Source organism: Penicillium chermesinum (genome assembly GCF_028974085.1).
Source record: "Penicillium chermesinum strain IBT 19713 chromosome Unknown utg000004l:1.0-3345178.0:1.0-3348027.0, whole genome shotgun sequence".
NCBI lineage: Eukaryota > Fungi > Ascomycota > Eurotiomycetes > Eurotiales > Aspergillaceae > Penicillium > Penicillium chermesinum.
Window position 1 is genome coordinate 2,870,641 of NW_026695314.1, and position 12,366 is coordinate 2,883,006.

General features: G+C 52.2%; 6 protein-coding genes across 6 annotated transcripts; 3 read left to right on the forward strand and 3 right to left on the reverse strand.

Annotated features, from left to right (window-relative positions):
* Positions 1-614: 614 nt before the first annotated feature.
* Positions 615-2,362, reverse strand: N7468_005987 (glucose-6-phosphate isomerase; the record flags this gene model as incomplete). The annotated part of the gene is made up of 2 exons (XM_058475283.1): positions 615-1,767; positions 1,863-2,362. The coding sequence occupies 2 exons, from the start codon at positions 2,360-2,362 to the stop codon at positions 615-617; spliced, it is 1,653 nt and encodes a 550-aa protein (XP_058331023.1).
* A 38-nt stretch (positions 2,363-2,400) lies between these two features.
* Positions 2,401-2,736, reverse strand: N7468_005988 (uncharacterized protein; the record flags this gene model as incomplete). The annotated part of the gene is made up of 1 exon (XM_058475284.1): positions 2,401-2,736. The coding sequence occupies one exon, from the start codon at positions 2,734-2,736 to the stop codon at positions 2,401-2,403; it is 336 nt and encodes a 111-aa protein (XP_058331024.1).
* A 1,485-nt stretch (positions 2,737-4,221) lies between these two features.
* Positions 4,222-6,548, forward strand: N7468_005989 (uncharacterized protein; the record flags this gene model as incomplete). Its single annotated transcript, XM_058475285.1, has 3 exons — positions 4,222-4,836; positions 4,892-6,385; positions 6,453-6,548. The coding sequence occupies 3 exons, from the start codon at positions 4,222-4,224 to the stop codon at positions 6,546-6,548; spliced, it is 2,205 nt and encodes a 734-aa protein (XP_058331025.1).
* Positions 6,549-7,251: 703 nt separating this feature from the next.
* N7468_005990 (enolase C-terminal domain-like protein) lies at positions 7,252-8,819 on the forward strand (the record flags this gene model as incomplete). The annotated part of the gene is made up of 4 exons (XM_058475286.1): positions 7,252-7,296; positions 7,364-7,453; positions 7,524-8,129; positions 8,217-8,819. 4 exons carry the CDS (start codon positions 7,252-7,254, stop codon positions 8,817-8,819), a joined length of 1,344 nt encoding a protein of 447 aa, XP_058331026.1.
* Positions 8,820-9,185: 366 nt separating this feature from the next.
* Positions 9,186-10,014, reverse strand: tim21 (the record flags this gene model as incomplete). The annotated part of the gene is made up of 2 exons (XM_058475287.1): positions 9,186-9,371; positions 9,433-10,014. 2 exons carry the CDS (start codon positions 10,012-10,014, stop codon positions 9,186-9,188), a joined length of 768 nt encoding a protein of 255 aa, XP_058331027.1.
* A 324-nt stretch (positions 10,015-10,338) lies between these two features.
* N7468_005992 (ADP-ribosylation factor GTPase-activating protein) lies at positions 10,339-12,091 on the forward strand (the record flags this gene model as incomplete). The annotated part of the gene is made up of 6 exons (XM_058475288.1): positions 10,339-10,404; positions 10,486-10,621; positions 10,697-10,880; positions 10,950-11,020; positions 11,079-11,663; positions 11,745-12,091. 6 exons carry the CDS (start codon positions 10,339-10,341, stop codon positions 12,089-12,091), a joined length of 1,389 nt encoding a protein of 462 aa, XP_058331028.1.
* Positions 12,092-12,366: the final 275 nt, after the last annotated feature.

Here is a 12,366-nt window from a genome sequence, read left to right on the forward strand (position 1 = left end):
GTGGACAAACTCACTCAGTTCGACTCAAGCACGATACTGGGATCTTCTCTCCTATGCTATAGCCATCCCCGCGGTTGCTAGATCTGTCCGCGAGTGCTCCGGCCGGCCATAGCGCTGCTGCGAAGGATAGCGCTACTGTGGCAGTGAATCGAGTCAATTGCCCAGCGGTAGACATTTTCCAAATGTGCAGAGAATGTACAAAAAGGGACAAACGAAGCCACCTCGCAATAGGCGACTTGGTCGAAGGGGGGCGCGCGCGGAGGAGAGGGTTCAGGCTGCGGAGTTAAAGTTTGGTCTAGCTGTCCATATCAACGCTGCCGCTAATTTACAATCCAACCCTATCGCGTGGCAACTTTCAGATCTGGTCCAACATTGATAAAACATCCAATGATTTCGAGCTTACATGTTGAAAAGGCTACCAAATTAAAACTCAACTTTACACAGTGAACACACACGATCTAGAAGGCATAGAGGTGGATTATTGATTATTTTTTTTTCTTTTCTTTTCTTTTTTTCAAGATAGGAAATGGCTCGCCTGAAACAATCATTGCTCGTCAAATCCGCTTCGTTGACCAAGGTCCTCGATATGCGGTAGGAAAGAAATTTATGCCAAGTTAGCCTTGGCCTTGAAGGCAAGCAGCAGCCCGCTGGTGGAGCTGTCGTGACCACCCCCCCGCGCCTTCGGTCTCGAGCTCCTTCTGGATCTTCTTGGCCAAGACCTTGCCCAGCTCGACACCCCACTGGTCAAAGGAATTGATGTTCCAGACAGCACCCTCGGTGAAAGTGAGGTGCTCGTAGTAGGCGATCAGAGCACCCAGAGTAGCGGGGGTGATCTTCTGGGCGAGAATGGAGGTGGTAGGGCGGTTACCCAAGAAAGTCTTGTGAGAAACCAGGTTCTCGGGAGCTCCCTCGGCGCGAACCTCGTCGGGGGTCTTGCCAACCATCAGGGCCTCGGACTGGGCGAGGAAGTTGGAAGCCAGCATGCGCTGGTGCTTGCCACCCTCGATGGGATTGTGTGACTCGGCAGCCATGAGGAAGTCCGAGGGGATGAGCTTGGTGCCCTGGTGCAGCAGCTGGAAGAAGCTGTGCTGGGCGTTGGTGGCAGGCTCACCGAACAGGATGGGCCCAGTAGTGTACTTCACGTAGTCGCCGCTGCGGGTAATGGCCTTGCCGTTGCTCTCCATGGACAGCTGCTGCAGGTAGGCGGGGAAACGGTGAAGGTACTGGTCGAAGGGAGCGACCAAGTGAGTTTGGGCACCGAAGAAATCGCTGTACCAAACACTCAAAAGACCACCAAGGACCGGGATGTTCTTCTCGAGAGGAGTCTCTCGGAAGTGCTTGTCCATGGCATGGGCACCAGCAAGGAACTGGTGGAAGTTGTCGAAGCCAATGTACAGAGCGACAGAGAGGCCGATGGCACTCCAGACGGAGTAACGACCGCCAACCCAAGACGCGAAGCCGAACATGTTCCGCTTGTCAATGCCGAACTTGGTGACCTCGGCCTCGTTGGTGGAGAGAGCCACGAAGTGCTTAGCAATGTGGGACTCATCCTTAGCAGCCTCGAGGAACCATGCCTTGGCAGAGTTGGCGTTGGTGGTGGTTTCGGCGGTGGTGAAGGTCTTGGAGGCAATGAGGAACAGGGTAGTCTCCGGGTCGGAGTCCTTGAGGGCCTCAGCAATGTGAGTGCCGTCGATGTTGGAAACGAAGTGGAGCTTCAGATCGGGGTGGCCGTAAGGCTTAAGAGCCTCGGTAACCATGACAGGGCCGCTAACAAAACATCATATGGTCAGTTCCAAGCTAAACTCTTGAGGTATTGATGTCGCAAAACCTTTTGCAAAAGGTAACAGACAAGAAACACTTACAGGTCGGAACCACCAATACCAATGTTGATGATGGTCTTGATCTTCTTGCCGCTGTAACCTTTCCATTCACCGCTGCGCACCTGCTCCGAGAATTCCTTCATGTGCTCTAGAACGGAGTTGACATCCTCCACGACGCTCTTTCCGTCGACTTGCATGGGCTCGTTCGTGACGTTGCGCAGAGCAGCGTGGTAGACAGCACGGTCTTCGGTAAAGTTGATATGGTCACCACGGAACATAGCATCACGGAGCCCCTCGACATTGGCCTCCTTAGCCAGCTTCACCAACAGCTGGAGGGTCTCCTCAGTCAGGAAGTTCTTGGAGAAGTCGAAAAGAATGTCTTTGCCATCGACGGTGTTGGTGAAAGTGTGGCTGAACTTTTGGAAGCGTTGGGGGTCCTTCTGGAAGTATTCCTTCAGGACAATGTTACGACCTAGAGTCTGGTGGTGCTCCTGGAGCTCCTTCCAGGCATTCAGGTCAGAGGCCTGCGCGAAACCAGGCATTGTGAATGATGTATAGAGCTATTTGGGGAACGGTCGGGTTAGCGCGGGGTCACCGGAAGTACTTGTAGGGCGCGAGATTCGCAAGGTTCGCACGAGCTCGAGGGTGTAGGCCAGTATGACTTACGTAGGACAAAGAAACAGGGTATGCCAGAGGAACAAAAGCGATGATGAAGGAAGTTTGAAATATCTCCGGTCAAGACAACCGGCGCGCTGGGGTCCGGATGGAGGGGCGCCGTGGGCAGGCCGACATCATCATTGCCGCATTTGGGGCTGGCTTTTGTTGCTAACCTGCCTTCCTCGTGGTTTCGGCAGCCCCTCTCAATAGCTAATGCCCAGATCCCTCCAAATTGAGAATGCCTTGGGCAGCTGACCATTGGATAAAATTTCGTGTTCCCCTGGCTTTCGCTAGACCCTCTATCGATCATTACTTGTATGCGTGTATCGCTGGCCCGGAAAAACGGGTTTAAATCAATTTTCCATAAGGTTCGCGGCAGCTGCTAGTATATTCCAACCCTGCCTCCGGGGATCCGGGGGAACCGAGGGAACCGGGAGAAGGGGCAAGCTGATGCGTGTCATTGCTTTGAGATACATAGCCATGTATCTAGGTACAATATACAGTACAGGACTGACTGCAGGAGCTAGAACGGCAGAATTCGTCATATACTAGATTATCTTCAAAGCCCCCCTCCAATGGTGAGATACATATCGAACTAGCCCTCTATCTAGAAGCAAAATAGTACGCTTTACATATATACGATTGCGTTGACCCATAATTGTTTTATGCTGCCGGTAAGTGATCTGCTGACTCGTGCATTGAAATTACTCTACATGGTTGATCTATTTGGTATGATTACACCTTCCAAACGTGGGGGCTTCCTTCGCTATTGTTTAGTGCTTTCTATGGAAAGCACCGGACTTGACAGGAGGAGTCATGATCAAGTGCATACTTTTATTGCAGCTTTCAATATACTAGGAGGAATTCAAATTTCAACCTTTAATTACTCGTCCCTTCAATTTACTCTCGAATAGGCCTCAATTATCCTGAATTGAATATTATCATACGAGGGTACTCTTAACAGAACTAATTATACCAAATCTAAGCAAGTGTTTGGTTACCAGTGCTAGTACTGGTATTTATTTTACAGAATTAAATGTATAATTTGGAGAACGTGGTCTTTCTTGTGAGACTACTCACTGTCCACGAATGATCATGTATACCAAGTAGTGGCATTCTGATTGTTTACCTATGAGAGATCTGGCTATCACGAATTTCATTTCTACAAGCTGGAAGGCTCAAGCTATTTGATGGTTGGAATTGTGAATTCGTTGGGGATAGATACATATATTGGGGGGAGGGGAAAAACTATCGTAAAGGCCATTTTAAGACTGTGAACCAGTGTATAGGACAATCAAGAATCGACGAATAACAAATAGCTTTGGAAGACTAGCAAAGTAACCACAGGGCGGTATAGCCTTGCTAATGATCTTATTGCCTCGTGGGATCCAAGGCGGTGAGGGTGATCTGCCCGGCGGTGAAGATAAAACTAATCTATCTTGCTTTCTCTACAAGGAAACACAGCAGCTTCAACTGTCGGGGTTTACGCGTCAGCATCATGTACCCGTACCACCAAGGTGAGTTCTATCACAGCAATTATGCAATGCCATCTTCTATCATCCAAGCTCACAAGCGTACAGCTCCAGGAACTTACGGCCAACCGCCAGCTTATGGCGCATATGCTGGTGCTCCAGCCGTGGGTGAGTCTTGAATCGATTGTCCTCCTATTCAAAGAAGCAGCTCTTACAAACAGCTCCAGCCCTGCCTCCTGGGATGGCTCCCCCCCGGTGCACCCGTCCCCGCCATGCAGCAAGCGAATGCTGCGCGTCCAGCCTTCCCCCAAAACTTCCAACCGGGCAATATGCCTAACATCAACTTCTCCGCCCCCGTGATTCGCCTCGGGACATCGGGCCCCGCACGGCCTGCTGGCCCCGAACACGGACATGGCCGCGATCGTGTCAATGACGGCCACGGACACGGTCGTCGCAGCGGCCTTGGCTCGCACACGCATTCTGAAGCACCTCGTCATCAAACCCGCGAGTCTTTGGCGCAGTTCCAGCCCCAAACTCGAGATGAGCTTGTGCGCACCCTTTTTGTAGGGGGCATTACTGAGGGTGTCGGTGGCGACGATGGCATTGAGCAAATTCTCGCGTCTGCTGGTAGGCTTCGCCGCTGGATCCGGCCTACGGATGCCGACGACAAGCCCTGCCGATTTGGCTTTGCCGAATTTCAAGACACCGAAAGCCTGGAAGTCGCCGTTGAGCTGTTCAGGGATGTCCAAGTCCCCTTGAAGAAACAGACGGTCAAATCAGAGACCAAGGTCGAACCCGACATCAAGGTTGAACCCGACATCAAGATAGAAGAGTCTGACGCCAAGGAGTCTGAGACCAAGGAAGAAGTGGAGACGAGCAAGCTTTTGGTTTGTCTACTCCCCCGACCCATGTTCTTCCAAAGCTATTAACACGTCTTTCTAGGTTGTCGTGGACGAAGGCACCTTGCGGTACCTCGAGCAGTATGTGGATAGCTGCGGCGAACGTGACCCTCAAGAGCTTCAAGCTCGTTTTACTACCGCTCGTGAGAAGCTTTCCCTTGCTCTAGACAGTCTCTTCAACCCGAAAATCCCCGTTAAAGAGGAAGGTATTTCTGCTGCGGATAACGAAGGCGATGTCGACATGAAGGATGCTATGCTCACGAAAGACGGGGAAGTGGTGACAATTCCAATCACCCCTGACGACGAACTGAGTGAAATCCCTGCCGAAAGACGCGCGATGATCGAACAACAAATTGCCAATTTCCGCGAGCGGAGCAACCTTCGGGACATGGAGCGCGTGAAGCGTCATGACGCCATGGAGCGGGCACGTAATTCCGGTGGCCGGGACAATGACTTGGCTTCTCCCTCCCTCTCTGGAACCTCCGGCGGCCCTGTGGGCGGTGCGAATTCTATTCCTCTGGGACCACGCGACCGTGGCGTGCCCAACGCTCCTGCCGGCCCAAAGGGCTTTGGTGTGCAGATTCCCAAGGATTATCAAAAGGGCGTCTCGTTCGTGGCGGGAGGATCTGTCGGCATTGATCGCGAAGAAGAAGATGACACCGATGCCAGTGATGATGAGCTGGAGCGTCGCCGCCAAGCCAAACGCGAGGCAGAGCAGCAAAAGCAATTCGCTGATCAAGAACGCCGCTGGCTCAATCGAGAGCGCAGCCGCACGGCAGCTTTGGAGCGGGAGAAGAACCGCGACAAGCAAGAGGAAGGACGGCTCCAATCTGCCCGTGATGAAATGGACAAGTATCTCAAGGAGTGGGATGATGATGTCGAGGCAAAGAAGACTTCCGCCTATTACGCTGACCGTACTGCCTGGCGCCGCAGCCGCGATACTTACCGCTCTCATGAGATCGCCAGGGATAAGGCTGATCGGGCTGCCGAGGAACGTGAGCTCGCTGCCGCTGCCGCTGCCGAGAAGCAGAAGGAGCAGACTCGTCATGCTGCCGACGACTTCCTCGCTCGCCAGGCCAAGGAGATCGAGGATCGTTTGGAGCCCCCACGTGAGCCTCAGCGCTTCAAGTTGTCCCTTGGTGCTGCTGCCAAGAAAGCCCAAGCTGCCACGACTCGCCGTACCGCCGCTGAAGTTGAGGGTCTGCTAGAAGATGAAGAGGAGCCCACTGCCGCTGTTCGTCGGCCACTCATCCCAATTCAGTTTGATACCCCTTCTGCCCAGATGTCCGAAGAAGAGCGAACCCAGGCTGCCCGCCAACTGGCCGCTGAAATTCCAAACGACAAAGAAGGATTGTGGGACTGGAAGGTCCAGTGGGATTATTTGGATGACGGCGTCCTCACCTATCAAATCCAACCTTTTGTGGAGAAAAAGATCGTCGAGTACCTGGGTGTTCAAGAGCAGATGCTTGTCGACATGGTGGAGGAGCATATTCGCAAGCGTCGTTCTGCCCAGGAGCTTGTAGAATCCCTTTCTGAGGTAAGCTCAATCATGCTATGGATTTCCCCCTTGATGAATTTCCGATGCTAATCCATCTTCCCTGTAGGCACTGGATGAGGAGGCTGAAGTCCTGGTCCGCAAGCTCTGGCGAATGATCATTTTCTTCTCAGAGAGTGAGAAGCGTGGAATTTCAACCAATTAAGGTTCCTTTTTTTGAAACTTGCGTGTCTGTAAGGGAAAATCTCTGTGATGGATATCTACGATGGATTTTTGAAAGGAGCTGCGATCAATCCTACGGCATATCTATGTATCCTTTATCTGCCCAGATCCGTGCTTCTTCGAAGGACAAAATCGAGTCCGATAACTGTGACTTGAGCAATCTCAACAATATTCAATTCCATTTCATGATTTGTAGTCCCAATCGCTGGTTTTTCGTAGCTGAAGCATCTCCTTTTGAGGTCCCGTTCATACTTCCCCAACTCTTCACCCCAAACCCCAGATCGGAGGTAAGCCGATGCTTTCACGGCCGCCGATTGGTGGATAAACGGAATTCCTCAACCCCCCGAGAATATCCACCAACCAGCGACCCCGAGTTGTGGAAACCGGGGGACGCGGACTGAGGGGCGCGGGGGTCACTCTGTCCTTGAACTCTCTATATACCGGTCCACGGCCACAATTTCCTGGTCTGTTTTCTCTGGATTGACCGTCACATTCTCCTCCATTAAGGCCCCTTATTTCGACGCCTCTATTCTCTCAAAGCAAGCCTCCTGTATAAGCATTGACTTAAGGTATAGCCAAGTGTCCCGAGTTGGTCCATATTCTTGTCATTCCAGCCGTGAGGGAGATCGGCTCTACGCGCATTATACTTTGCGCCACCACTGGTCCCGCTATTTGAAACGCCCATCATGGTCAAAATCACTGGCTTCACCACACGGGATGTGCGGTTTCCCGTATGTACTAGCCTTACTATGCGCCAGGCCGTGCGTTGACCAAATACCTGAGACTTCGCTAGATAAGACTGGCTCTGATGCTATGAACGCTGCAGGCGATTACTCCGCTGCATACTGCATTATTAACACCGACTCTGAGTTCAATGGACACGGCATGGTAAGTCTTACCGCGCCGGAATGGCAAGCACGTGGAATGAACCAGGAGTCTCACGATATCCCATAATTAGACATTTACTATCGGCCGCGGTAACGATATTGTCTGCTCTGCTATCTCCCTCGTCACACCTCTTGTGGTGGGCAAAGATCTTGACGAGCTCACTGCCGACTGGGGCAAGACCTGGCGCTACCTCGTCTCTGACAGCCAGCTCCGCTGGATCGGCCCCGAAAAAGGTGTGATTCACTTGGCTCTGGGCGCCGTTGTCAACGCTCTCTGGGATCTCTGGGCTAAGACCCTGGGCAAGCCCGTCTGGCGTATCGTCGCTGATATGACCCCCGAGGAATTTGTGCGCTGCATTGACTTCCGTTATATCACTGATGCCATTACTCCCGAAGAGGCATTGGATCTTCTTAAAAAGGTTGAGGGTGGCAAGCAAGATCGTATTCGCGAGGCTGAGGCTAGCAAGGCGGTGCCCGCTTACACTACGAGTGCTGGTTGGTTGGGATACCCTGAGGATAAGCTGAAGAGACTCCTCAAGGAGAGCGTGGAGGCCGGATACAAGCATTTCAAGTTGAAAGTTGGTGGGAACTTGGAGGATGACAAGAAGCGTCTGCGAATCGCCCGTGACGCGATTGGGTATGATAAGGGTAATATCCTGATGGTGGATGCCAACCAGGTAAGTCGTGCATACCGATTCATGCCAATGACACAGACTTGGAAGCGACTTGGAAGCAGGGGTATGGACTACGCTAATTCGTTTAAGATCTGGTCTGTCCCTGAGGCAATTGAGTGGATGAACGAACTTGCCGAGTTCAAGCCCTGGTTTATCGAAGAGCCAACCTCTCCTGACGATATTCTCGGACACGCCGCCATCAAGAAGGCTCTGCAGAACACCCCTCATGGCACCATCGGTGTCGCTACTGGTGAGATGTGCCAGAACCGTGTGATCTTCAAGCAACTGCTTCAAGCCGGTGCCTTGACCGTGCTCCAGGCTGACGCGTGCCGTGTCGGCGGTGTGAACGAGGTTCTAGCCATCTTGCTTCTTGCCGCCAAGTTCGGCGTGCCCGTGGTGCCTCACTCTGGTGGTGTTGGGCTCCCCGAGTATACTCAGCACCTGAGTACCATTGACTACGTGGTTGTCACTGGCAAGAAGAGTGTGCTGGAGTACGTCGACAGTCTCCATGAGCACTTCCTCCACCCATCCAGTGTCAAGGATGGATACTATGTCACTCCATTAGAAGCTGGGTATAGTGTGGAGATGAAGCCTGAGAGCCTCGACGCTTTCGCTTACCCCGGAGAAGAAGGCAAGAGTTGGTGGCGCTCAGACGCGGCGAAGACCATCCTAGAGGGGCCCCGCGTTATTTAATCAATAGAATTTACTAATTTAACGCGATAAAATATAGACTTCATACTAAACTTTTCATCACTTACATACATCGCTTAAAGCGGATTCGAACTAGGTTCTCAGACTACTAGGAGCGACCAAGGCATCTCAGTTCAAAATTTATAGAGATCCCTAGTCTCTCAGTAGAAGCCGACTTGATTTCAAGTTCCTTTGTTAAGAGCGCGCCGCGCGAGCACGGTATGGGTCTTGTATTATAATACATGGTATAGGATGATAGATACTTCGGCCTTAAAATACAGCGTAAATACTCCATTGGCGAAAGTCGGACAGTGAGGGCGTAGAGCACGAAAAGTGAAATCGTGTTGATAATGCAGGATGCCAACGAAATCACCGCCATTGAATACCGAAGAGCTTGAGAGAGCTGGCAACGCTTGTCCTCTCCGTAGCTTTCTCTAATACAATGCGGGAGTGCCCCTTCACATCAAGCGCAAGGAGCTGGTATTCCCACTCACTTTTGTCGAGAGGTTTGATCATATGCACAAATACAACGCCTGAATTCAGAGGGCCCTCAACCTGCGGTAAAGTTAGCGTGGTGATCCCGAAGCCGGTACCACTTCTCTAAGACAAAACATACATGGAAACTCATTCGCAGGTGTTCGCGGCCTAAGCGGTCCTTTTCTGTAGATGAGGCAATTGGTCTATTGCTTGCCCATCGACTAGAAGTCTGCTCCCCAAAAGCCTTAATTTCCCTCCGGTCTCCCAATAGGTCTGTGCATCGAGGATCATTCTTAACGCGCTCGACGGCTTTTTCGAATTGCCAGGTTCTGCTATTTGGCGAGAGGATCTCTTGGTACAAGAGTGTAAAGACGCCGCCCTGCACATTGCGGTCAGCATGCTCATGTTGCTCATGGCGCTTTATTTCTTGAACTGGACGCACCGTTAACACCACACCGGCCAAAACCACTATAACGTTGAAAGACTGTTGGGTGGCCCGTGAAATCTTCTCACGCCCGCTCAGCTCAGCCCACTCGTAACGTCCATCGTCCGACAAAACGGTGATATTCCTCCTCTTCGGACGAGGGCCACTGCCGAAGTCACTTTGCGTAGCGTAGAAGCGCGAAATCTCCGTTCGGGTACAAGGGCGAAGAGCAACCGATGCGCTTGTCGTCGGACGGGGCAGAGCGCGCAGTGTCTCACGAATGTGTTGGGAGTTCATGGTGGCTGATGCGAAGCATCTGCATCGCAGCGCCCATTCTCGATAACGATAGGCTCAATCACGTGATCGTTTGCTAATTTACTGTACTGTAAAGTTGCATACATTCTCGCCTCGGTCGCTGCCAGATTCGGTGGCAAATGCGCCCCGCTCCGGTAGTGAGGACAGGGGGCAAACTGCAAATTTACAGCAATACAGCAAACACAGCCCAAGTCCGACCACGTTCGCCGTTCCCATACCGGCACATCATTCTTGGCCTCTTTTACTTAGTACACCGCTCGTCTTTTCCCTGCTCACCGGTCCGATCTCATTGCTCCAGCTCTCATCATGAGTGCCTCCAAGGCGCAATCTCAAAAGATCTTTGAGAAGCTCAAGCTGAAACCCGCAAATAAAGTGCGTTCTCGCCCCGCGACACCCTGGTCCCGCCAGCGGGACATTTTAGCCATTGTTCACTAACAGAGTCGATATGAACAGGTATGCTTCGACTGCAACTCTAAGAATCCAACATGGTCGTCTGTCCCTTTCGGTATCTACCTCTGCTTGGATTGCTCCTCCAACCATCGTAACCTCGGTGTCCACATCTCCTTCGTTCGATCCACAAATCTTGACCGTATGTCTTAGACCACTGCGCAAACGATCACGGTATTTTTTTTGGAGGCCATCTACTGATCAATTATCCTCACAGAATGGAGCTGGGATCAACTTCGTATCATGAAGGTTGGTGGAAATGAGTCCGCGACCAAGTATTTCCAATCGCACGGAGGGTCAGCCGCGCTCGCCAGCAAGGATTCCAAGGTCAAATACACTTCCAATGCCGCGGTGAAGTACAAGGAAGAGTTGAAGAGACGTGCAGCTGCCGATGCGCAACAGTAAGTTTACCTCATGCGTTCCTCAATGTTCCGACTAGTACGGTAATCCTGACATTGGATATTACCCAGGTATCCCGATGAGGTTGTTGTCACTGATGTGCCTGCTGGTACACCGTCCGATGGCTCAGGAACTCCCGCCGGTGACCCAGACGACGACTTCTTCTCTTCCTGGGACAAGCCAACCATCAAACGCCCGAGCAATCCCCCCCTCTCGCACTGGAACCCCCCCTGTCGTGAGCCGAACTGGATCCCCATACTTGAATTCTGGTGCTGGCGCGAATGGCTCGCGCTCGAAATCCCCGCTTTCTGCCTCCGATGAAAAGACCACTGCCTCTCCTCCCGCTCCTGCCGCAATTCGTGCCAACTCCGGGGCTCGGAAAACCGTCACCACAGGTGCCGCCAAGAAGGGGAGCGTTCTGGGAGCGAAGAAGGCTCCTAAGCTCGGCGCGAAGAAGGTTGTTGCTGGCGATATTGACTTCGACGAGGCCGAGCGCAAGGCTAGAGAAGAGGCTGAGCGCATTGAGAAACTTGGATACGATCCTGAAGCTGAGAAGGCCGAGGCCGAAGCCAAGGCCAAGGCTGCTGCTCCTCCGATCTCCTCTCCCACTCCGCTTAACCCCAGTCGGGGTAGCTTCGGAGCCACTGCGCCATCGGAGCGCAACTCTAGTGACGTCGAACGCTTAGGAATGAGAATGAACAGACTCGGATTCGGCCAGGTGACGAAGCCTCCTGCTCCTAAGAAGTCGGGATTCGGTGCCGTTGCCCCAAAGAACCCTGCTGATGGTACGTGGAGCCACGGAATAGCTTTGCGCAAATTTTACTTTTTTTTTTTTCTCCCCAGAATCCACACTAACTAGTCTATAGAGGAAGAGCTTGCCCAAACCAAGTCGCGATTTGGCAGCCAGAAGGGTATTTCGTCTGACGAATTCTTTGGCCGTGACCGATTCGACCCCAATGCCCAGGCCGAGGCCAAGCAGCGTCTCACACAGTTTGACGGTGCTACCGCTATTTCCAGCAATGCTTACTTCGGCCGGCCCGAGGATGACCTTCCCCTATGGATGATGGATACGGAGATCTTGAAACCGCAGCTAAAGACTTCGTTCGCCGCTTCGGTATCACCGCCGGTGATGACATCGAGAACTTGTCCCATTTGGTTGGTGAGGGTGCCACAAAGCTTCAAGGTGAGTTACTTCCCATACCTGGCCCCCTAGAGGTATGGCCTCGATGTTGACTGTTTGAACTCGCAGGAGCTATCCGGGACTACCTCAACTCATAAGCGAGGTGCCTTGCCTTTGTCTTATATTGCGTTTGTTCTTGTTACATCGTATTCTTAGCAAGCCCCGAATGATCCCCCGCAGATTCGTGATGAATGACGTATATCTTCTGCCTCCCTCCTCAGCACCAGCATTCAGATTCCTCGAATATTTGTTTTGCATGACGGTGGAAGCTTTGTGGACTTGTAACCTGGCGTGATCGGTGACTGATT